The sequence below is a fragment of the Ostrea edulis genome, chromosome 3, assembly GCF_947568905.1.
Source record: "Ostrea edulis chromosome 3, xbOstEdul1.1, whole genome shotgun sequence".
In the NCBI taxonomy this organism is placed as follows: Eukaryota; Metazoa; Mollusca; class Bivalvia; order Ostreida; family Ostreidae; genus Ostrea; species Ostrea edulis.
The window spans coordinates 91581341-91606125 of NC_079166.1; the positions used below are offsets into that span (position 1 = coordinate 91581341).

At 35.3% G+C, this 24785-nt stretch overlaps 2 protein-coding genes and 1 non-coding gene across 4 annotated transcripts; all 3 read left to right on the plus strand.

The window, feature by feature from the left end:
• Nucleotides 1-118: 118 nt before the first annotated feature.
• Nucleotides 119-11656, plus strand: LOC125675569 (protein FAM76B-like). 2 transcript variants are annotated; one of them, XM_048913305.2, is made up of 10 exons: nucleotides 269-283; nucleotides 2182-2246; nucleotides 2426-2555; nucleotides 2666-2726; nucleotides 3476-3631; nucleotides 3987-4378; nucleotides 4762-4857; nucleotides 5995-6175; nucleotides 6974-7075; nucleotides 8860-11656. In XM_048913305.2, exons 3-10 carry the CDS (start codon nucleotides 2485-2487, stop codon nucleotides 8950-8952), a joined length of 1152 nt encoding a protein of 383 aa, XP_048769262.1. In that variant the 5' UTR covers nucleotides 269-283; nucleotides 2182-2246; nucleotides 2426-2484; the 3' UTR covers nucleotides 8953-11656. The 2 variants fall into 2 exon arrangements, with proteins under 2 accessions (XP_048769260.1, XP_048769262.1); XM_048913303.2 differs by lacking the exon at nucleotides 2426-2555 and having other exon boundaries at nucleotides 119-283.
• Nucleotides 11657-13019: 1363 nt separating this feature from the next.
• On the plus strand, nucleotides 13020-13169 carry LOC125677763 (U12 minor spliceosomal RNA). Its single transcript, XR_007371268.1, has one exon. It is a non-coding gene; the product is annotated as a U12 minor spliceosomal RNA (small nuclear RNA).
• Nucleotides 13170-13476: 307 nt separating this feature from the next.
• Nucleotides 13477-24510, plus strand: LOC125675566 (uncharacterized). Its single transcript, XM_048913299.2, has 7 exons — nucleotides 13477-15536; nucleotides 18111-18542; nucleotides 19865-20187; nucleotides 21276-21498; nucleotides 21890-22087; nucleotides 22514-22795; nucleotides 23153-24510. The coding sequence occupies exons 2-7, from the start codon at nucleotides 18119-18121 to the stop codon at nucleotides 23254-23256; spliced, it is 1554 nt and encodes a 517-aa protein (XP_048769256.2). The 5' UTR covers nucleotides 13477-15536; nucleotides 18111-18118; the 3' UTR covers nucleotides 23257-24510.
• The last annotated feature ends 275 nt before the right edge of the window (nucleotides 24511-24785 follow it).

Below are 24785 nucleotides of genomic sequence, written 5' to 3' on the forward strand. Positions count from 1 at the left end.
TAATTTTTAAGGTATAAATGTAGCTTAACATTATAAATTCCATACATTAAATTATATTTTGGGGCAAAATATTTTTTAAACGAAATTTTGGAGTTATGTGCTACTTCCGGTTAACACCGACGCTTCCGGTGTATAATTATCTCAAGTTCATAGACACAACCTGCTGAAAAAAAGCTCATAAAAGACGACTTTGTATATTGTAATGGCTGCATTGTTTGCATGTACAAAATGTCACAAAAGACATCCTTTTGAGGAACTATCATCGAGTGAACAGTTGTGTAAAGTACGTCCTCTCGTTCAGTCAATAATCGCTCACTTGTTTACAGGCCTTTCATGGTTGCGTAAAGTGTAATGAAAATCTGCCAACATTTGTCACGGTCGTATACTAATATGTATACGGTGTGACCGTTGGACCAAGCGAAGCATGTACGTAACTCCGTGTCCCGAGTGGTAATCATAATTCCTAAGTACGGTAGATTATGATTCATTTATAAATATATATTTTGAATGAAATTTCCTTGCGCTAAACACCCAGTAACATTTCAATATTAAAGGAGTTTATATGGGGACAACAGTTTTACATGATCCGCCTATTCATTGAATGCGGGAAATAAAACGCAAGGTGACGTAAACTGTGCATTGTGACGTCATATTTAGCCTCGACTTTTTTCTCTTTTTCAAAGCAAACAATTATAAACAAAAATAATACATTCCGTATGCAATGACAAAGGCCGTTAAAACTAAACAAAATTAATCAATAAATTCAAAATGGTAAAAAAGTCACCGTAATTTTATCGTATATTCTTATTCAAAGAAACTCATGAACTCGTTCATCTATTTAGTCGTATTGCGGTTTTATATGTATTTGTTTGCTAAAACCTGTTACAATGATAATTATACTATTCACTTTGAACAAACTGAGTGTTTAAATTACGAATTGCACGTCAGAGTCTCCTATTATAGGCATTCAAAATAAAACACGAATAACTGTTGAAGCAGGTAATGAAAAAATAAATGGCGGCACCCATATGGATCACGAAAATTTCAGTGAACGTATATAGAGATTATCTCTTTTTCTTTTGCTGATTTTGACTTTTTTCTTTTACATACGTGTTACCTTTAGAGCCTTGCTTCGCGGACGGGCCTTCGGCCCGTCCGAGCTTCGCTCGGTATTATTAAAAGTAACAATAAAAACATTCAACGTCATATATCTTGAATAGTAGCAAAACTACTGCAAAGGAAATTCGAAAGCCTTTAGCCAAGTTTATTTATACCATCTATTTTTAGCGACGAGAGGGTCTATAGAATTCGTGAAAATCCCAGGTAAAAACCGAAAAATACCATCAAAAAGTGTTTAAAACACCATTGTATATCTAAAAGTAACACACTTACATTGTGGTGGTTTATACTCGTGCATATCCTGAAAGTTCATTCATACTGATAGAAAATCGAATGGTTTATGGCAAATTTTCATCACCATGTTGATGATCCACGTTATTTATAGCAACTTCATCGAACATCTGTTCAGTTAGAGAAGACCATGACATTTAGTGAAATGTTTTGTGAATGGTTACATTGTACATTTTCGGAAATAATATCCTTCTAAAATGGCATTCTGCTTGGTCAACATGGCCATCGATAGCAGCGAGAATAATACAAGCCATAAATCATTCAATTTCCTATCCAATATTTCAAATGAAACTTTGCTAATATATGTACCATACATATATGAACTTCTACAGTATGTGTTTTCAAAAAGTTTGATGTTTTCGGTGATTACCTGGTGTTTACGGGAATACTCCATGGACCATAATGAAACATATTCATGTTTTGTAAGAATTATATGTGAAATATTACCTACAATTTTATTTAATAATAAAAATGACCCAATCAAAGTATGTATCTTGCCAATGATTAATTGTATTTACAGGTATAGTTATAACCATGCTACATGTATGATACTGCCGTAGATTTGCATACGAGAGTTTGGTTTTTTCTTCTTCATTTGTTTCTATATAAATATCACTTCATGATCATGTGGTAGATTGGCTGAAAGTGTTTTTTAGCCTCTCCTTCATAAAAATGATACCCCTGAATTCCAGCTAGTGGTGGACTAGATTTAGTTTAAACATTGCGTCCTATTTAAATTTTCATTCTGAAGAATTTTTTGTGTTTTTACAGGAATGCAGAAACCATTATCCTGTGGTGAAATGTACCTACTGTAGAGGGGAGTTCCAACAAGAAGAGTAAGAGCGAACTCAAGATTTCATGTTATTGCGATCTTCTTGTGTAGCGATCTACGTGAGCGGGTCATGGGATCTCATTTTAATCAGATTGTATTGCAATAGACTATTCATATGTGATAATGGCTTTATTTTCCAACGCAATTCAGTATTTTGACACAAACTGGGTATTTTTCTCACAGGTAATGATGTGCTCAGTTTTGGACCTATGAAGGAGATTTGAACTTTTGAGTGACTGTAAATGTATTGGACATTCCTGCTCTATGAAATAACTGAAAAGTCAATCTTTCTTCAAAGCCCAGAAAGGCTATTGTAAATATTAGATGATTTCTGTGTCAGTGTATTAATTTTTAACATTTCAATGCATTCATTACTAAACTCAGCATTTATTCTGTTGATGTTTCTATGGTTTTATGTTGTAGAAAAGGAAGCATTAATTCCATATGCAAAAAGTGTGCACAAAATGTCAAACTATATGGCAAGGTAAGGACAGACTGAGTACAGAAACATTGTTGAAGTACGTGTAAATGTATCTTGATATCCCCTGAACACGCAAGTTCCGAGGAAATAGCTCTTCTGTGTTGGAGGTACATTCAGTATTCTGTTGAAGGCTTGGATGGGTACTCAATGTATACCTATATTATAGACTAGTTATGTAGATAACGATAAAAGTTATGCAAGCGTAAATTTTGTTTATATCAGTTGTTGGTTTACCAAGACAGATTTGTTTAAATTAGGCCAATAAATTAGATATGATATTATTATTTATTTCCTTTGATGTGAGTGATACTGTTATCAAAGAAAGATGGTGATAAACGATTTTTGTTGAGGCGTTTTATTTTCAAACACTCTTATTCTTACAAAATTTGTGTTTCCCAGCAGTTTCAGTAATTGCATAACAGATCGTAATTATTCTTAGACAATATGTGAACGCGGCTTTAAGCACTTGTACCCACCGCATGGACACGAAAGCATATTTTGTGCCTCACCATACATAAGAGTTCAACAAATGGGAATAACTTTTGAATAGCTCGGAAATTGCATATTGTACATGGTGTGATCATAAAAAGTATAGTTTTGGCTCCAACTTATATATATAAGTCTGTAGCACACTTTCAGAAAAATAAAGTAGAAGCATTGATAAGGATTTATAAGTGAGTACACTGTATAAAGAATTGTTCTATATTTAGTACAGGTGAATTTTAAACGAAGACTTGTGTTGCTTGTTTCAGCCAACAGTGTGTGAGTATTGCAACATTGTTGCAGCCTTTATAGGAAATAAATGTCAGCGATGCACCAACGCAGAGAGAAAATGGGGGGCCCCATCAACGTGCGAACAGTGCAAGCAGAAGTGTGCATTTGACAGGAATGACGGAAGCAGGAAAAAGGTCAGAAGGTCAAACTGACAGCTGTGTTCCATGTTGCTATTTATATTGCAGGCTAATTTACCTCAGATATGGATTTCCTGATGAGTGATGACAATTTGTTTGTGTAAAGTACATAGAATGATAGAAGTCTAAATAGTAAAGGTTGGAGGAAAATAATCAGCAATTTAGCAACATGAAATTGTGACATTGAGAAAAGAAGTAAATAATTGTCTTGAGATTAAAAGTTTGCAAAGTATTGTCGTACTTCAGTATATTAAACTTAATGTTATCATGCTGATTATTTTGTATAAATTTGTATGATGTTGGCTAGTCAGAAACTTTTTTTTATTTGACTTGTTTTTGACTTTCTTTTTAGGTTGATGGGAAGTTACTGTGCTGGTTATGCACATTAGCATATAAACGGGTGTTAGCCAAGGCGAGATTACGGGAGGAAGAATCTCGAAAATCTCTAGGGTCCACACAGCAGAAACCTCTAGAGGAGAAAGTGGACAAAAATGACAAGTTTGACAGCATAATGAACTCGAAAACTGAAGACTCTAAATTTGACAATGTTGGAAGTGTCAGTAGTCGTCATAGTAACGGAAGTCAGGGAGATCAGGATAAATCAGATTTTCCAGAGGAAAGTTCAGATTTGCAAAATAGTAGTAGTGGTAATCACGGTCACAGTCATCGTCACAAACATCATAAACATCACAGAGACCACCATAGGCGATCTCACAGCCGCCACAAGCACCACCACAAACACAAGTATGTTTACATAATAAAATTGTCAATCCTGATTGGTTTATAATTTATTTGTCTCAGTCCTGGTTGGTTTATGTATTTATTTGTGTCAGTTCTGATTGGTTTATATATTTATTTGTCTCAGTCCTGGTTGGTTTTTATATATATATATATATATATATATATATATATATACACACACACACCTATCTCAGTTCTGAATGGTTTATTTATTACTAATCTCGGTCCTGATTGGTTTATATATTTATTTGTCTCTGTCCTGATTGGTTTATTTATTACTTATCTCAGTCCTGACTGGTTTATATATTTATTTGTCTCAGTCCTGATTGGTTTATTTATATACTTATCTCAGTCCTGTGATTGGTTTATGTATTTATTTGTCTCAGGTCTAGTGAACCAAATACTCCAGAAGATACACCACCCAGCAAAGTATCCCGGCTTGATTCTAAAAATAATGCCAATGGATTAACACCGACGAAAAGGTATGTACTGAGGGGAAATTAACTCTTAGTGGTGAGATACTGAATCTTGTAATGTTTAATATCCTATAAAAAGTATGGCTGGGACGATTCAGGGTTAGCTCGATTCGGTTCGATTTCAATTCAAAACGGCATGATTCGGTTATTTTCAATTTGGTTCATGTTAGGTCCAATTCATCGAATGACAGCACAAAAATTAACCATTTTAATGATCATAATACAAAAAAGAAAACATTGACAGTCTATTAAAAGTTTAGTTTTTTTAATATGCTGCTTAATTTTTGGATTATTAAACAAACCTAGTCCATCTAAAATGTATATGATATTGTTTTCATTGATATGTAAAAATTCAACAATTCTATCAATTTAGAGTTTTTGAAAATCTCTCCTTTATTGCTTTACTTCTGTCATATTAACTCAAAACATTTGATCTGTGTCATTATCTCCAATTTTCATTCCACTCCAGCACTGACAGAAATGCTTTATGTCATGTAAAGATAAACTGCAATGATCTTGCGGACCATATTCTGTTGGTATCTGAGTGGTGAAAATGCTAAATCTCAACACATTAGTGATTTAAATCTCTGTTGCATAAAAATCTACATGTTCTGAACTCAGACGTCATATTTGTTGTTTTTGATGCATGTAAAATTTAAACTGAACCAAAATCCGTAATTTTTAATCGGCGCATTGAATCAAATGGTATGAATCGCGGTGCACCGAAATTTTCGGTGCACCACACAGCCCTAACATAAAGTCTGATTTGTAGTTGCAAGAAATGACTAGTTGAAAATTATTTTAATATTTGTGATTTCACGCAATGAAGTTGCACGCTTTTTGACACAGAGTGTGAATGCTTCTGATCTATGAGTAATGGTTACCCTATGTCAGGTGACAGCTAGGTAGGCGTTAGGTGTTACACAACAAAGTGTTAAATTATAAATCTGGTTTTGAACTGCGTATTGTGAGGGATCCCACATGGAGAAATTTTATGTGCAATTTTAAACATATTTTTTGTAGTTTTGTTTGTGTGTTGGTGACTTCGCATATTTTCACCAAACAAAAAAATAGCACCCCACAGTAAAAAAACCTGTTATGTGGTATGTAAACTTTTGTTCAGAGTAAACAAACCTGTTGTAGTTCTGGGCTGGGTAGCAGTATGTCTCTCTCCCTCCTGAATACTAGTGCTATGGAGAAAACGATGGAGGACCCTCACAGCTCGGAACATCTCATAGCATTACAACAGCTTCAGGAGCAACTAGATGCAGCCAAAAAACAGTTACAGACAAAAGATCAGCACCTCCTGGAGAAAGATAAGAAGGTAAAGTAACGTACATATTAGGGTGCAAGGACCAGCAGGAAGATAGGAGTAAAATAACGTAGATGTTACATGTAAACTAGCAATGTTAGGGTAACGACCAGCAATCCTGGAGAAAGATAAGGGTAAAATAAGGTAGATGTAAACTAGCAATGTTAGGGTAACGACCAGCAATTCTGGAGAAAGATAAGGGTAAAATAAGGTAGATGTAAACTAGCAATGTTAGGGTAACGACCAGCAATTCTGGAGAAAGATAAGGGTAAAATAAGGTAGATGTAAACTAGCAATGTTAGGGTAACGACCAGCAATTCTGGAGAAAGATAAGGGTAAAATAAGGTAGATGTAAACTAGCAATGTTAGGGTAATGACCAGCAATCCTGGAGAAAAATAAGGGTAAAGTAAGGTAGATGTAAACTAGCAATGTTAGGGTAACACAGGGAGAAAGATAAGGGTAAAATAAGGTAGATATAAACTAGCAATGTTAGGGTAACACAGGGAATCAAAGGACTCGCTATTTCTAGAAGACAAGTAAAACCTACTATGTCGCAGCATAGTGTCCCAGAAATTTGTAAAGTCAAAATACCTATAGGTTTGAAACCAGCAAGTTCTTATACAGGAGGAGAAATAGGATGCTGTAATTTTGTTGGAAAATGTAAATCTGCAACTGATTTCATGAATGTTAACAGATAGGAATTAGTAAGCACTGCAAAAAAAGAAAGGAAGTACAAAGTCATTACAAAATTTAAATATCTCAGCCTGGTGTTTGACTGTAGATGACATTGTCATTTTGTGTCACTTTAGATCACGGAGTTGAAGGCTCAGCTGTATGAATTAGAGAAGGAGTACCGGATAAAACAGCAGACATTACAGAAACAACATACTGAATCACTGGAGGCTCTACAGGTAATTATCAGGGCTCTACAGGTGATTATCAGGGGACACGGGAATCACTGGAGGCTCTACAGGTAATTATCAGGGCTCTACAGGTAATTATCAGGGGACACGGGAATCACTGGAGGCTCTACAGGTAATTATCAGGGTTCTACAGGTAATTATCAGGGGGACACGGGAATCACTGGAGACTCTACAGGTAATTATCAGGGCTCTACAGGTAATTATCAGGGGACACGGGAAAAGAGGAAATGGGGAAACAGGGCAGCAAAATAATGAAGAGGTCAAGGTCGTATTTATAAGAAAAAGGTCAAGGTCGTATCTATATAAGCAAAATGCTTGATCATATATCCTTCATGTCTCTGAAATCTATCCCAGAACATTGGTAGAATACCAAGATTCAGGCTTAAATTTACATTAAAGCCCATATTGAAATCATAATGTATGGAAACAAAAGAAAGCTGAAGAATGTACATTTTATAAATATGATATCTACAGTGCTCCAAGTTGCGAGTAAAATGGTCGCATTTGTGACCAGAAAATCGATTTTGCGACTAGAGATTATATTTAAGTCGCATTTTTGCGAGTGGAGAAAAATTGGGCATCCAGTCAAATTTTGTAATCGGGATCGGAAGTCTGAATAAATATTTTTCAGTCTCGGTTAAAAGAGCGTTTGAAAGCAATCAAGATGGCGGGAAAACGAGGGTTAAAGCACTTTGGATTTATCAGTAGTAAAAAGTAGAAGCCTCAGCCTAATACATCTAAGGAAGAAATTAAAAAATCACACGGAGAAAGTTCTGCATTTAAAGATGACGAAGCTGTGTCTAAAGAAAAATGCAAAAGTAAAGGAAGAACCCCAGTCCTAATGGCTGAAGGAATTTTTGTGGTTGATATACAGAGATTGCAAAATGTTTTGCAGAATTTGTGAGGCCAATCAGCTAGCAATATCCACCATTTCTGGACACCTATTGTCCGATTTCACCACGATCTGGTGTACATCTTTCAAATGTGGAAGTGTGACTATTCACGGTAACAATAAGAGACACGTCTTGTCCGCGACTGCATTATTAGCAGTAAGTCGAGTGGGGCAACTGTTGCTGCTAATTTTCAAAGACAATCAAACTCGGGAGGTAGTGCTCTTATTGATGCTGGTACTGATTGTTCAGCAAAAGATCCAACAAAAGTAGAAGCTCTTATTCGCATAAGCAATGAAGGCCCAATTATTGAGGACTTTAAAGCAAATCCTTGTGTGGAACGCTGGGTTTTTTCCCCAGAAGTGTACTCTAAAATATACAGGATGGCCCAATGCAATACAACTTTTGCCAGAGTAAATACTTGACTTGTTAGCACCCAGCATGTTTCACAGCACATTTCTATTCAGTTTAAAAATAAAACAAACAAAACACATACCTGAGTGTTGATTTTTTTCTTGAAAGATATTCAAATTAAAAAAAAAACTTGTAGGTCTTGTTTACAAAATCTTTTACCATGGCGAGTAGAAATTTTTAACATGGCGACTAGAAATTTGAAAATGGCGACCAGAAATATTTCTAGGTCGCCATTTTGCGACCTGATAGCAGATGTGACTTGGAGCGCTGATCTAGGAATGGAATTATTGTGTCTAGAGATCCGTATTTGTGTTCTGAATTTTTTTGTGTCATGTAGTTATGAATTGAAACCTATATTGTTATGCGGTTGTACATTTACAGGTACAATACCGTGTATTATTGTTATTCGTGATAAGGAGAAAAAATGCTCTTCTAGATTTATGAACAGCTGTACATTTTTATTTCCAGACAAAAAACCGGGATCTGATGAAGCAACTGGCTAGTGTGAAGACAAAGATCAAGTCAAAGGGCTCAACTGCTAGTCCTAGCCTGGTCTCCTAGTGGGGAGGGAGAGATTAGGAGGGCAGACCGCTAATCCTAGTCTGGTCTCCTCACAGGAAGGGAGAGATTAGGAGGGCGGACCGCTAATCCTAGTCTGGTCTCCTCACAGGTTAGGAGGGCGGACCGCTAATCCTAGTCTGGTCTCCTCACAGGAAGGGAGAGATGAAGGGCCCTATTCTGATAGGGACGGGGAGAATAGGGGACTGGACTACTAGTGCTATTCTGGTGTCCTCATTAGAAGAGAGAGAGATGAAGAGGATGGAAGGATCCCTGCTTGTATAGGAGTCTGAGGAGGAGGAATACCAGCAGTGTAATATGTGTGTGTATACAACTTATAGCTAAAATTTCATGTATTTCTGGTAACTAATGTATCACTTCATATGTATAATATGGGGGGGGGGGGGGTGTCAAAGAAATTTAATCCATATTTTCTCGAGTATTAAAATCTTTCTTTGTGGAAAAAATATAATATGGAGTGGAAAAAATATAATATGGGATCTTATAATTTGAGGATATTTAGATTGTGAGTATCCTTAAACCTACAAATCTTCTCTTCTTTTTTTCTACAAGTACTACTTGTGTTAAAACTCTTGATGTAAAAAAAAATTGTTCCAGTTTCTCTTTTCCACCGGTCCTCAATATGAATGTGAGGGTTTTGTTAATTTGTCTTTTTTTTATTGGAAAGTGGATCTGACATTTGTATTTGTTACTTATAGAGAATGTAAAATGTTGTATATTGGTTCACCAGTACTTGGTATAAAGAGGTTGTAATGTTTTGTACAGAGAGAATGCTTGTGTCTTCATTTGATTTGTTATGAAACTTTTGCATTGACTTAACAAGGAAATCTGTTGATGCTGTGTCTAAAATATTTAACTCTAGGGCATTTAATAAGTGTTGCAACTCTGTCTGCATTGATTACAAAATCAGTAGCATCATCATTTAAGATTTTTTTTTTTCTGTTTAATCACCATGGACAAGCCATAAGAAATGTCAGATATTTGTTAGGATTAAACGTCTCCAGATTCCTTGTAGGAGAAGTAAGATTGCTACTAATTGTCTCGAGGTTCAGTATAGAGGTAACTAGATTGCTACTAATTGTCTCGAGGTTAAACAGAGAGATAGCTGGCCTGTCCCTACCTCCAGTAATACATTTTATACTCCTGTCATCCTTATGTTGCATATAATTCTGCAAATCTACGAATGTTTTCGGGGTATGATGGTCAAACACAGCGAACTGTACCTCGCATCATGTAAATCTACGAATGTTTTCGGGGTATGATGGACAAACACAGCTAACTGTACCTCGCATCGTGTAAATTTGATACTGCCAAACAAAAGACATTTTATTTTTAATTTGTGTTTCATTTTGGAAATACTTATTAGGTCAATGTTCTCAATGTCTTAAGAACGATTACTGTATATATATGGAGTTCAGTATGGGGTTTTGTAAGCTATGCTTTTATAGACCTGGTGGATGGTAGATCTTATTGGGGGGGGGGGGGGGGGGGGGGGGGGGGGTTGCAGTTCCCCTTTGATTGGAATATATTGGGGTCTATAGCCTTCATTCTTGGGTCACTCCCCTGTTTGGATTTGGATCCACCCTTGTATAATATCCTGTAGTATTTACGGAGACTCCACTGTCAGTGTAAGAAACATTTTTCTTTAGTCGCTGAATCTGTAAATCTCTGCAAATTAAAATTTTGTGTGGAATTATGAGTAACTGAATGTTGTCAGCTTATGTGAACACTATCAGATCACGTATATAATTGTAGATTCCTAGATATACCAAAGGAATTTATCGCATAATTTGGCGAATAGTATCAGTTTTGAAATAAATTTACCAAATATTATTTTTATGTGCTGAAATACGTGTAAAAACTCTTCATCCTCCGACCACTTACGAATTCATATGTGTGGTGATGTCTATGATTTATTTCGGGATAATAGGTACTCGTGTAAATATGAAAGCTACAGTACGTGTGTCTTAATGGTTGAATCTGTATCTTCCTCGGGGTTTATATAAGCATCTGTCTCAAACTTTTTGTTCATTTCAAGTTGTATACATTGATGCACAAACATATTCTCATGTTTAAAACAAAATAGTTCAATGTAATTTTTTTTTTTAAATTATGATAAAGTTAATCAAGGAACTAAAACTGAAGACGATGGTGCAGTAGAAAATGATACCATGTTTTATTATTCTATTGCATGACCAATGTCAATGTGCATTGCTGAATTGTTTGTCATTATGTGTGAAATTAAATGATGATAGAAAAGATTTTCATTTCATATTTCAAAATCTGTGTCTTGAATGAGGCATGCAATATTTTAAATATGTATATGTGTGCATTTTAACATCCACTCATTGAATCTTAGTTCCATTGTTTTCTTTTATTACGTTGGAAGTAAGGGAGTACGAAATATGTGCAATTTTGTTAATTTTAAATAGTAGCTTTGCAGTAAGTGCATATTTTTGAAATGTAAATAACTTTTATTTATGTTAATGAAGTATTTATTGCAATTTTATATATAATTTTTTTTTAATCTGTGTCATTTTATTGTCATGGTAATGTGCTTCCTCACAGTGTTTTTATTAGTCTGTTCTGTGTCTGGCAGTCATGCAACATTATAATTATTATTACAGTGTATTACTGATTGGACCTAACTAATTTGTTCATCCACTTTAATTCAATTCCTGAAAAAGACCAATATTAACCATAAAATCATGTGTTTGGGGGGGGGGGGGGGGGGGGGGGGGGTTACTTGTTTTCAGGAGAATCTGCAGTAAAGAATAACACATTTTGAACTTCTAAATTCTGTCCACAAAAAGCATGTCGGATTATTTTTCTAAAACCTGGAAGATGAATGCTTTGACAGGATTTGAATTCTGTACATTGGTTGTGCCTGTGAAATCTGATCTCTTAGACCAACAGAGTGTAGACATAATTCACATTGTGTGTAGTAGTGCTGTATTCTGAATGTTTTAAATACATGATGTTATATACAAGGATTTTCTTTCAGTTTTTTTTATTTTGATCTGAAAAAAGAAAATGCCAAAAAAAAAGGAAAAAGATTTCTAAAATGGCAAACTTTGTTAAAGTTGACAGTAGGAACTAAAAGTCCTTTTTAAAGTTCAGGAATATCATATTTTGCATGTTTAGCCCGTTTACATGAATGTAACGAAGTTGTTTATAACAACAGTTGTTGTATATAGTGTACGTTATTTATTATAGTACAAGTTGCTGTCGGTAAATACCACGGCTAGTAGTCTTCTCGTGGTTCTGCCGACAGCAGCTTTTTATGTACAGGGCTTTAAACCATTGCTTCGTCAAAGGTGTAGTTGATGATGGAATGGAGATTTGTTTAGAAATAATGTATTCACGTGTATTTTTAGATGTGTAGTTCTGAATTAGCAAAGTTTTATTGTAAATGAAGTTTGAAAAAAATTGCAGGAGGCTGTTAAATTATAATTTTTTGACTAGTTATTCATATTCTCATAGTCATTGTATATCCCATGTAGCAGTCACCCAGATCACAATATAAAGCTGTACATCTAACACTCCTATACATCATTTTAACACTAAGCCATTTGTGACAATTTTGACAGACCTGGACTATAACTTGATATTATCATTATTACATATCTTTTGTATGTACATGTATGAGGTATTTCATTTCGATGTTTTATATTGTGTTTGTAACATTATTTTTTTTATTTGCGCCGTGTCCTCGTGTTTATCATTACTTGTGATGTATTTTATATAGCAGTGAATAAATTAGAGGCATTAAGAGTTGTCTCCCTTAAAATACGTGTTCTTAACTTGGATTTTTTAATTTTTATTGTGATATTCACATGAATTTGTTTGTATGTTAGTAAATTTTCATTAAATATTAATTCAAGAATTTAAAACGTATAATGTGGTAACTGATTACTGTAAAATCATGTATACTAATGTACTCATTCAGATGAAATATTTGTGTACAAACAAAGAAATGCAAATATGTTAAGTTTAAAATTGGCAAAATCGAGATAATATAAGTAGTCAAACCAAACAATTGAAAGGTTATGCCTTAAACTAATGAGTAAGGAAAATAATGAGCTAGGGTAGCGCCTGGCTCCAGAGTAACATCTCTGAACAATTTGTGTGAGGGCACAGGTCGCCCCCATGGTGACCCGCCTACTTAGCGGGATGCCTGGGTTGTTGTGATCTGCCTAACGCCCATTAATCAAAGAAATAGTAGTATTTACGGATAAGGGATATGGAATGCTATTTATCTTTAGCAACAGACAAAACAATTGTTGCAGTTACTTGTCCGTACATGGACACAATAGCACATGCCAAGGACTGGAAATGATGTCAATGAGTATGCTTGTCTATCTATGCAACACCATGCTTAAAAAGTGGTATATATATATACACTTTATATATTAAATTAAGGGAGGTATATATATATATATATATATATATATATATATATACTAAATACCAAGTATATTAATGAACGTGCTGAAATATAGAGTTGATTTTGTGGTCTATGGACATGGATTTTCACTTGTATATGATAACACGGATGTCTCCTCCGAATTATGTGTGCTCTGTTTAGAATTGTTTACGAATATCACGTAATTAAAATTAGATGTTGGATCCGCTCGCGTACTGGCATTTATGTTTGAGAAGCGGTAGCGGATTCAAAACAGCTGATTTAATCAGATTGTGGACTAACCTTCTCCGTCGGTCATCCATTCTTTTTTTTTCTCTTTTTAAACATTATGAGTATATATTATAGAATTGAAAAAGTTTGGAGGTTATGAAACGCGCGCTTTTTGTTTTTTATGGGGTGGTGTTTTTTGTTTGTTTGTTTGTTTTTTTCACCCTCGCTCCAAGCTCTGATCACCAGAGTATATCGTATTTTACTGAGTAATGGTGCCGTAAGGATCATCGTCGCCAGGCCATTCGTAATTTTATAACGATGATCGAAGGCTCAAAGTTTCGGGGTCTCGGGGAAATAATACCAGGGCCGTAAATTAACCTTCAATTTGGAGGAGGCAGGAAATTAGGCGAGGGTCTGGGGGACGCCCAGGCCCCCAGACGCTGAGCACATTTTGTGCACACTGAACACGTTTCGTGCAAAATCCTTGATTCTAGGGCCTTCTAAGATGTTACTTGACTAACTCATTCTAAAAGAAAGATTTGGAATGCTTTTTAAGGGAGGTATCATGTTCTTAGTTATTGGAAACAACATAAATTCTAATGAACTTTAAATTTTAATTTTTTTTGGCTCAAAAGTTGGAGGAGGCAGCTGCCTCCTCCGCCTCCATGTAATTTACGGCCCTGAATACACTCGCATTACAGTTGTATAGCAGCATGCATTTTTGTAAACGGATGGATAGTTATAGGGGAAATACTATCCTCAATGAAAACACTTTATCATCATTCGTTTATAGTTCTATACGGAGTTGGTTTTGTTAGATTAGACTTTTTTTATTTCTCTGTTTGCACCCTGTTAAAGGTAAATATCCAGTCTCGGGTTTTCAAGTGAGGCTTTTAGCAATCAGTTTACAGTACTGTTCACCAATACTTGATGATTTTAATGTGTGGATATTTACTGCATGCATTATTCATTTGTACAAAGAACTAGAACAGCAGCTCCAAGATTATTTTTTTCCCTCAAACTTGGTACAATTCCCAGGGACTGAAATAGTGGTACTATGATGGTAATGGAATTATCAGAGGGATTAGTGCTGCATATGGCGATAAGTGTTTTTAAACTGGTATGTTGTTTTAGAAATAAACATTATTGCATATGTGCTTTATTATTTCATACTTTTGATATGTGTATTGAATGATTTACTTCTTCAATCGATCCTAATTTAATATTCAGTCAGTTCTCTAGCATAGAGTGTCTGGGGTCCCTAATTATGTCTTGGCCTAGTCATAAATGGGTGTTTTTATTTCACAGGTGTTTTGGTTTTGTGTTTTGTCTGTTTATTGGGTTTGGAGTTTTTCGCCTCAAGATTTCTTTGTGTTAAGTTTTGAAATGACCAGTCCAAATAAGTTTTGACCAATATTACAGTCCTGCCCATTGGACTTTATTCATAAACAATGGTAAATATTACAAATACATTTTAGTATATAATGTCACATCTCTTCCTAATGATAATTCTCAGAAGTAACCCACCCCCCGCCGTACCCCCACGATATATCAAATCAATTCCTTAACCTTGTACTTTACTACTTATAAATTGTATGCAAAGCTAAAAGAATCGAAAACAAAATATAAACTGAACAAACACAGAACTGCTGTTCATTTAAATCTAGCATTCATTTATAATGCGTGTATACACGAATAGTGATCGGTGTCTATAGAACGCCTCTCTATATAATACATGTATGTATTGTCCACCTCGATGACAATTAAAAATGACTCGGAATTAAAACACAGATAAATAGTCTGGGTATTCGTGTGCAGTAGAACATTCAGAGCGTGAATTTTTAAATATAAACCAATCTGTAATTTACGTCGGGGTTTACCCGGAACAAATTTTCCGCTTCTTCCCTATTGCCACCTGGAAGTGAGAGAGGTAAGATATTGATATGATATTGTATTCATTTCAAGAGGTAAGACATTGGTGTGATTTTGTATTCATTATGGGCCGGCACGAGCCGGCCCATTCTATGAAATAAGAATTTGAGAAGTGTATGAGTTTCTGCGGGATGAGTGTGTATTATTTTTTTTAAGTTGGATTACTGATTATCATGATACGTTTTCATTTTGTATGTAAAGTAATTCGGTGGTGTTTTTTAAACATTTGTTTTTGTTTTGTTTTTGTTGTTTTGTTTTTTGTGTAACACACAGGTCACGTGCACTTATCTGCTGACCTATTTATAGAGGTGGCGTAATTTTTTTTTTTTTTTTTTTTTTTGAAAAATGCATAATTCCAAGGGTGCTAAAGAATGTTTTGATTATTGCATTATACTATTTTGTTAAATATTGTCACAGGTTGTGCTAATAAAATTTTCAATCTTGAATAAATCTGATTTATTTCATAGCGAAAGGTTATGATATTTGGATAACCCAAATTAAATGTCACAGTTTTAATATGGAAAGTGTGAAATTAAATTAATGCAGTATTCATGCAACAGTCATTGGTTGAATTATTTTGCACATTAGAAAATGTTTGCTTAATATATTCAAGTGATAAAAGCTCAATATTTTCCAATAATGAACATTGTAAATATTCATCAAACTTATAACATCCAAGGAGCAGAATAACCCATATCTATTATTTTGAGGTCATTCAGATGAGGCTTGTAAGCCATGGTCCTGTGTCACGATAGGCGTTAGCACGATAAAGAACCCTCACTGCTCAATTCGCCCGAAGGTGACGTCTCTATAAGAGTGAAAAATTCGAGAATGAGACGTAAAGCAGCATATAAACACATTATTCTGAGGTCACAGTGGTTTAAGGTTAAGGTTCAGACTGCTCTTTAAAAAAGTCCACTGGAGAACCTTTGCCTACTGGACATACACGTAGTTCACAGATCTTTAAGGAGTAACAGATTACTGTTCATTTTGTATGTTAATGGGTCGAATTTGGACACTTGTCCAATCAATATGTTTACGAGACAGTTTTAGTTTATGGAAACAATGATACTCTCTTGGAAATTTGTTCGGCCCATAACTTTGGTGCGTGCACCAATGTTTCTTGTTGCAATCAGATTTAATACACCTGCGTTCTATTGTCCATGCCTATCTTTACAAGTTGTAAATTATACATTTTGATATGCGCTGTTGATAGAGCAATAAGGAGGTGGTTAGGAATATGATTAAGAAGTTGGTATACGAAGTGCTGGAATGTGATTGGGAAGTTGATTTACTATCAAAATGTACAAGTTCGGAATATGATTGAGAAGTTGATATACTAAATTAGGAATGTGATTGGGAAGTTGATTTACTAAGTTAGGAATATGACTGAGAAGTTGATATACGAAGTGCTGGAATGTGATTGGGAAGTTAATTTACTAAGTTAGGAATATGATTGAGAAGTTGATATACTAAGTTAGGAATGTAATTGGGAAGTTGATTTACTAAGTTAGGAATATGACTGAGAAGTTGATATACGAAGTGCTGGAATGTGATTGGGAAGTTAATTTACTAAGTTAGGAATATGAATGAGAAGTTGATATACTAAGTTAGGAATGTGATTGGGAAGTTGATTTACTAAGTTAGGAATATGACTGAGAAGTTGATATACGAAGTGCTGGAATGTGATTGGGAAGTTAATTTACTAAGTTAGGAATATGATTGAGAAGTTGATATACTAAGTTAGGAATGTGATTGGGAAGTTGATTTACTAAGTTAGGAATATGATTGAGAAGTTGATATACGAAGTGCTGGAATGTGGTTGAGAAGTTGATTTACTAAGTTAGGAATGTGATTGGGAAGTTGATTTACTAAGTTAGGAATATGACTGAGAAGTTGATATACGAAGTGCTGGAATGTGGTTGAGAAGTTGATTTACTAAGTTAGGAATGTGATTGGGAAGTTGATTTACTAAGTTAGGAATATGATTGAGAAGTTGATATACTAAGTTAGGAATGTGATTGGGAAGTTGATTTACTAAGTTAGGAATGTGATTGAGAAGTTGATTTACTAAGTTAGAAATGTGGTTGAGAAGTTGATTTACTAAGTTAGGAATATGATTGAGAAGTTGATTTACTAAGTTAGGAATGTGGTTGAGAAGTTGATTTGCTAAGTTAAGAATATGGTTGAGAAGTTGATTTACTAAGTTAGGAATATTGTTGAGAAGTTGATTTTCTAAGTTAGGAATGTGGTTGAGAAGTCGATATACGAAGTGCTGGAATATGATTGAGAAGTTGATACATGTATACTAAGTTAAGAATGTGATTGAGAAGTTGATTTACTTACTGATGCCGGTTGACATCAGTCGGGCATTCCATGACTTCTTTGGTGGAGACTATGTTTTGGATGCGCTATCATTTAATTGATATTTTATGCAACCCACTTGCAAAATCCGTGAGAATTAATTGTAGAATTAATAATTAATTCACTTCTTCTTTGAAATTTGTATTTTATTCTATTTATAAGTTTCATTTTGTTTATTTATTTATTCGTTATCGTTGTTATTTTTTAGACATAGGAATGGCTCTTCGATTCCCGGGGCAAGAGTGTTCTCTCATCTACATATCTTGTGGTGACAGTGAAGCCGACTGTAACCTCATCAGACAGCTTCTGCCGGTGCTGGAGAGGTGCGGGTTCGAATGCTTTTTCAGAGTTCGAGATGGCGATGTTCAGCTCCGCATAGAGACTGCTAGAAGTGTTATTCCAAAGTGTGGTCTATTGCTGGCCTTAACATCCAAAGATTCCATCCAAGAGGACTGTCAGTACTGCCAGTACGAGATAGCATTATCCATGGATTTCAGACGACAGATAATCATGGTGACGTTAGATGATGTAGAAATTCCCGCCTTGTTTAGAAATCTGGACAGATTTCACGGGAATATGAATCAGCCCTTTGAGGATTGGACCAAAAGACTTTTGAAACGTGTGAAACAAAAGTTTCATGGTAAGACTAATGTTTTATTTGCTTTTAGCTGACCTGAGCGGAAAGCTCAAGTGAACTTTTCTGATAATTGACATTTGTGTTCGCCGTCCGTCTGTCTGTCTGTAAACTTCACATTTACGACTTGGTACTTCACATTTACGACTTGGTAAATGTCACATGTTGGTATCCGTTACTTTTCTCAACTCTAAGTTTCAGTCTGGTTGATGTTGCAAGCAATGAAGATTGCTGATTTCCGTGGTGTAGCCCACTCGCCCTGGCGTTTTCCATGTACAGTGTATAAATATTTATATACATCTGGCTTCCATTTTTGTTTCCGTGATCCTGTTATGATTTCTGTAGCCACATTAAACGACCAAGCAATTGTTGAATTCCTCGTAACTTTGTTCAGGTATTATGTAGACAGGAAACGAAGAGCTTTGTTTAAACAGGAGACGAGTGTTGACAGAAAACGAATAAAATGTTTTGTTGACAGAAGATGAATAGCTTCCTGTTGACTGAAGATGAGAAGTATTATGTTGACTGAAGACAAAGTGTATTGTGTTATATAACGGATGACGAAAGCAATTGGTGTTGACAGTCATGAGACGAGCAGTGATACTTTGGAGATTTTACAGAAAGTTCTAAATCCTAAAATTCAGACTTGCAGTTGACGTTTCAGTGAAAGGATAGTGATAAATGTAAAATAATAGTATAAATAACAAGAACATTTTGTATGTAACACATACTTGCCGTTTCCCTTTTTTATTTTTCAATATGGAAACTGATTTTCAATTTGACATAAAATCCTATGTTCCTATAACACAGAGAATTAAGTTTAGTCACATAATCTATATATACTGTATTTAAGAAGTAAGTGTAAAATCTTAATGTAAACAGGAAATGTCATTCATTCCTTATTACAAAGAAAGTTGTAAAGTATTTCACTATTGAACAGAGGGTTACCTATTTTCTGGGACAACCTGTGCGGCTTGTTACCTGTATGTCTGTAGTTTATCTTTAATGTTTTCAATGTTCTAGAGAGCAACAAAGACCATAAATCAACTCCCATCAGTACTGTCAGTACTTTTATCTTTTAATGTTTTCAATGTTCTAGAGAGCAACAAAGACCATAAATCAACTCCCATCAGTACTGTCAGTACTTTTATCTTTAATGTTTTCAATGTTCTAGAGAGCAACAAAGACCATAAATCAACTCCCATCAGTACTGTCAGTACTTTTATCTTTAATGTTTTCAATGTTCTAGAGAGCAACAAAGACCATAAATCAACTCCCATCAGTACTGTCAGTACTTTTATCTTTAATGTTTTCAATGTTCTATATAGAGCAACAGAGGCCATACTTTGAAATCAACATGGTAAAAGAGTTCCTGTGGAATATAGAAGGACGAGCTCTTTATGAGCTGATGGAATCTCACAGCAAAGCAATTAACACCTACATGGGTGAAAATGCGTGGCTGAAGAAAAGAAACAACGACCTGATTCAGATCCGTCTGAAAGAATGTGGAGACCTTGAGGAGGCCAACCAAAGACTGGAGACACAAATCCAGGAAATGCAAGACAAACTGTCCAATGAAAATGGCTGCCCATATTCATACGTCACCGAGATATCTACACAGTGCTTAAAGTACAAATGGGAAAAAGAACAGGTACTAGTAATTGATTTAAAAACCCCACAGATAATTGATTAAAAGAACAGGTAATTAATTAATTTAAAGAACAGGTAAATGATTAAAAGAACAGGTATTTAATTAATGAAAAGAATTGATAATTAAGAGTTTATGTGATAGATCTTATATGGATGTACTAGTATCAATTCCATTCAGCTTCCTAGAGAAATAAATAGAATATTTTTAATATTAGATGTCTATCCTTGTCTCCTAGAGAAATATATAGAATATTTTTAATATTAGATGTCTATCCTTGTCTCCTAGAGAAATATATAGAATATTTTTAATATTAGATGTCTATCCTTGTCTCCTAGAGAAATATATAGAATATTTTTAATATTAGATGTCTATCCTTGTCTCCTAGAGAAATATATAGAATATTTTTAATATTAGATGTCTATCCTTGTCTCCTAGAGAAATATATAGAATATTTTTAATATTAGATGTCTATCCTTGTCTCCTAGAGAAATATATAGAATATTTTTAATATTAGATGTCTATCCTTGTCTCCTAGAGAAATATATAGAATATTTTTAATATTAGATGTCTATCCTTGTCTCCTAGAGAAATATATAGAATATTTTTAATATTAGATGTCTATCCTTGTCTCCTAGAGAAATATATAGAATATTTTTAATATTAGATGTCTATCCTTGTCTCCTAGAGAAATATATAGAATATTTTTAATATTAGATGTCTATCCTTGTCTCCTAGAGAAATATATAGAATATTTTTAATATTAGATGTCTATCCTTGTCTCCTAGAGAAATATATAGAATATTTTTAATATTAGATGTCTATCCTTGTCTCCTAGAGAAATATATAGAATATTTTTAATCTTAGCTGTCTATCTTTGTCTCCTAAAGAAATGTATAGAATATCTTTAATCTTAGATGTCTCCTAGGGAAATATATAGAATATCTATTTTATGGTGCTTATCTTTGTCTCCTAGACAAATAGGTAGAATATCTTTATCCTTGGATATCTATCTTTGTCTCCTACCACAATAGTGTCTTTTACTCTGAGTACAAAATTAAACCTCTGACATGGACATTACTTTGTTTTAGTTGGCTGCGGAAGTGAAGGCACTGAGGCGGGCTTTGAATGATCAAGCACCTAAAGAGAAGGGCGGGACCACAGACACGAACATGGAGTGTTTGTACAGGATGTTGTCTTTGGAAGACAGCGCCAGGGTAAGATCCAAACAAGAGGGCGGATCCTCCACATCCGGTCTGAGGAGAGTTCCGTCAGAGGTAGCAGCCTTCTTTCATCGCTACCAAGGTCTCATAGGTTAGTTCAGAGAGAGAGACACACCCACACAGAGAAAAAGAGAGAGAGACAGGAGAGAGAGAGAGAGAGAGAGAGAGAGAGAGAGAGAGAGAGAGAGAGAGAGAGAGAGGGGGGGGAGCAGGAAAGTATAATTCCCAGAATCCTTAATAATGTCAGTGTTTGTTAAGCTAAAACTTGCAATTAAAATTGGGTGTCAGTGCGGTTTTGTACACCCGCGCAAATTACGAATAAGTTCTGGGTAAATGTAAGACTCACCTTGTCCGTACCATAAAAGAATCAAATAACGACAGCACACCATGGAAAATAAAACAGCCGAGCAATGACAGAGTGTCCCGTATGTTTAGATCTAAGCGACAACTGGATTTGCCTTCAAGCTGATTTCTTTTTCAAGGATACGATGAGATTCCTGCACTGGGGCGTGAGTTAGGACTGACCTGTGCACAGCTGGATGACGTGAACAGATACAGATCGTCTGGTCCGTCTGAGATGTTCTGGCAGATGTGTAGGTTCTACTCCAGCAGACAGTCAGAGACATGCAGCGTCAGTCGTATGGTGGGGGCGCTGACGAGAGTCGGCATCAACATAGAAAGTTAGTACCAAGTCTTAAAAAATCTCAACTGTGAAAATGGTATATCTCAATGGTAAAATTGTATATCTCAACGGTAATATTTGTATTTCTTATCGGTAATATTAAATATCTCCATGGAAAAATTGTATATCTCAATGGTAAAATTGTTTATCTCTACAGTAGAATTGTATGTCTCAACAGTAAAATTGTTTATCTCAGCTGTATAAATTGTCCATCTTTGAAATTTTTTGTAAAGGACAGTTTCGTAATGTTGTTGCTGTCAGTTATCCATAGGTTGAGTAAACACTTTGTAATGAATTCCTCGTGATCAGTGCAAATAGAAATGTCTAGGTCAATGTCATAGAAACTGTTTCATTTGATTTGTATGTAGCCAAATCAGTTCATTGGTCATACGGTCTTATTTTCTTTGATCATCTACTATTTTAGGTAGACCGATGGACACATCACATAAACAACTGCTGGAAGATAAGCTGGACTATTTGTACGAAAATATGGAAGACGTGGTCATCCTGCTCCCATTGTTTCTCGAAAAAGAGACGATCACCCCAGCTCAGGCGTTGTACATAGAGACACCCGCCTTCTGTAAACAGAGGATAGAGAGGCTGATAGAAGTGTTAGTCACCAGGGAGAACGGTTACCATTCATTCTGTGAGGCTCTGAAACTAAGCGGCCAAACGACCCTAGCGAAGTTTGTCCGGGATATTAACGGTATGTTATCTACATTTATTTACTTGATAGATTTAGGAGATCTTAAAAATTTAATAACTATACCTTCAGTTCATCCAGAAGCACAGGAAGAAGGGAAACTCCTATTCATAATTATTTTCTAGATATACTTCCAATCGAGTTTCATTTATGACATAAATTATAGTGTTTCTTTCCAAACAATACGTTTGTCATTACACTGCACGTATACAAAAGTATACTGGAGAAAATAGAGTAAATTATCTCAAGCTTATATATACGTGTACAAAGTATCCTGGTGAAAATGGAATGAATTATCTCAAGCTTAAATATACGCAATGAAATGTTGATGTTCGTATACAATATTCCGTTTTTTTACAGCTAAAAGTCCCCTCCCTTCATCTACTAAAGCACCCAATGAACATGAGGAAGAGACTGCAACAAGGGACATTGTGAACAATACAAATCCAAAAACTGCCTTGTAACATTTTTAAATGTATCTATATTTATTCCTAGGATGTGATACATTACATGTCTCCTCAGAATGAACTAGTTTCTTTGCGGATTGAGCGAAAGAAGCACATTTTTGGTGTAAAAAGTCACCCACGTTCAGAATTGATTCCTCAAAGAAATGATCTTGTAGGAGTACATGGTGATGGAAGGTGAAAATAACGAACAGTGATCATCAATCTCATAATTCCTATAAGCAATACAAAATAGATAGTTGGGCAAACACGGACCCCTGGACACACCAGAGGTGGGATCAGGTGTCTAGCGGGAGTAAGCACCCCCTGTCGACCGGTCACACCCGCCGTGAACCCTATATCCTGATCAGGTGATATTTTATGACCATTGTTCCCTATTGACTCTTACAGAATGATCACTGTCTGATCAGTACGACATTACTTCCGGTCAGTCTGATTAGTACGACATTACTTCCGGTCAGAGAAGACTGGTGATGAGGGCCTTCACGTTACAACCGGAGCCCCATGATCGATCCCTGTGCCACATCTAACTGACGACCTTCAACAAAGGCAGTGACTGTTCTTTCGCCAAATACCCGACATCAGAAGTAAAAGTCACGCGTCTTTCACCCGACATCAGAAGTAAAAGTCACGCGTCCTTCACCGACATCAGAAGTAAAAGTCACGCGTCTTTCACCCGACATCAGAAGTAAAAGTCACGCGTCCTTCACCGACATCAGAAGTAAAAGTCACGCGTCTTTCACCCGACATCAGAAGTAAAAGTCACGCGTCCTTCAGAAATAACGGGGACACGACAAAGAGCCTTATGCTACTGTCCTGAGTACACATAGGTCAAAGCCTGCGGTACTTAACATAGAGCTGCTGACGTAGAATTCAATGAAATATTCTATTGAAGTACGCTATACATATACAAACACAGAGGATATTTACAATGTGCACTACAAATGTATGTAGACAAACACATAGGATATTTATAATGTACACTAGAAATCACATAAGATATTTACAATGTGCACTACAAATGTATGTAGACAAACACATAGGATATTTATAATGTGCACTAGAAATCACATAAGATATTTACAATGTGCACTAGAAATGTATGTAGACAAACACATAAGATATTTACAATGCATGGGTATGTCGTATACTATTTTTATATATATGATGTATGTACTAACAAACATTACAGACATGGTACATTTGTACATACAGGCGTGGTCCACTGATGTTAATAAAAGTTTATATTAACGAGTGCGGGTTCTCTGTTCTCTTTGTATTACAACAGGCAATCACAATGGACAAACCCAACAATTCGCCTTCTTCTACGTCTTTGCGATTGCTTACAATATAATTATTTTATGTTCATTTGGATTTTCTCCCTATTGCATTTCTCCTTTGAGTCCATTCATTACTTTCTAACGAAAGTAGAATACTAATAAATAACACACTGTGTGGAATTAGCAACGACACGCTGAAACTATTTAATACTGGGCATATTAAATGTACAAATACATAATTGTATATCA

Excerpts from the sequence above, each read along its gene's own strand:
- LOC125675569 (XM_048913303.2), top strand. The coding sequence starts at position 203 with ATGGCTGCATTGTTTGCATGTACAAAATGTCACAAAAGACATCCTTTT. Across the intron at positions 2,727-3,475 it reads ATGTCAAACTATATGGCAAG|CCAACAGTGTGTGAGTATTG; the intron begins GTAAGGACAGAC and ends TGCTTGTTTCAG. Across the intron at positions 3,632-3,986 it reads ATGACGGAAGCAGGAAAAAG|GTTGATGGGAAGTTACTGTG; the intron begins GTCAGAAGGTCA and ends CTTTCTTTTTAG.
- LOC125675566 (XM_048913299.2), top strand. The coding sequence starts at position 18,119 with ATGGCTCTTCGATTCCCGGGGCAAGAGTGTTCTCTCATCTACATATCT. Across the intron at positions 22,088-22,513 it reads AGTCGGCATCAACATAGAAA|GTAGACCGATGGACACATCA; the intron begins GTTAGTACCAAG and ends CTACTATTTTAG. Across the intron at positions 22,796-23,152 it reads GTTTGTCCGGGATATTAACG|CTAAAAGTCCCCTCCCTTCA; the intron begins GTATGTTATCTA and ends GTTTTTTTACAG.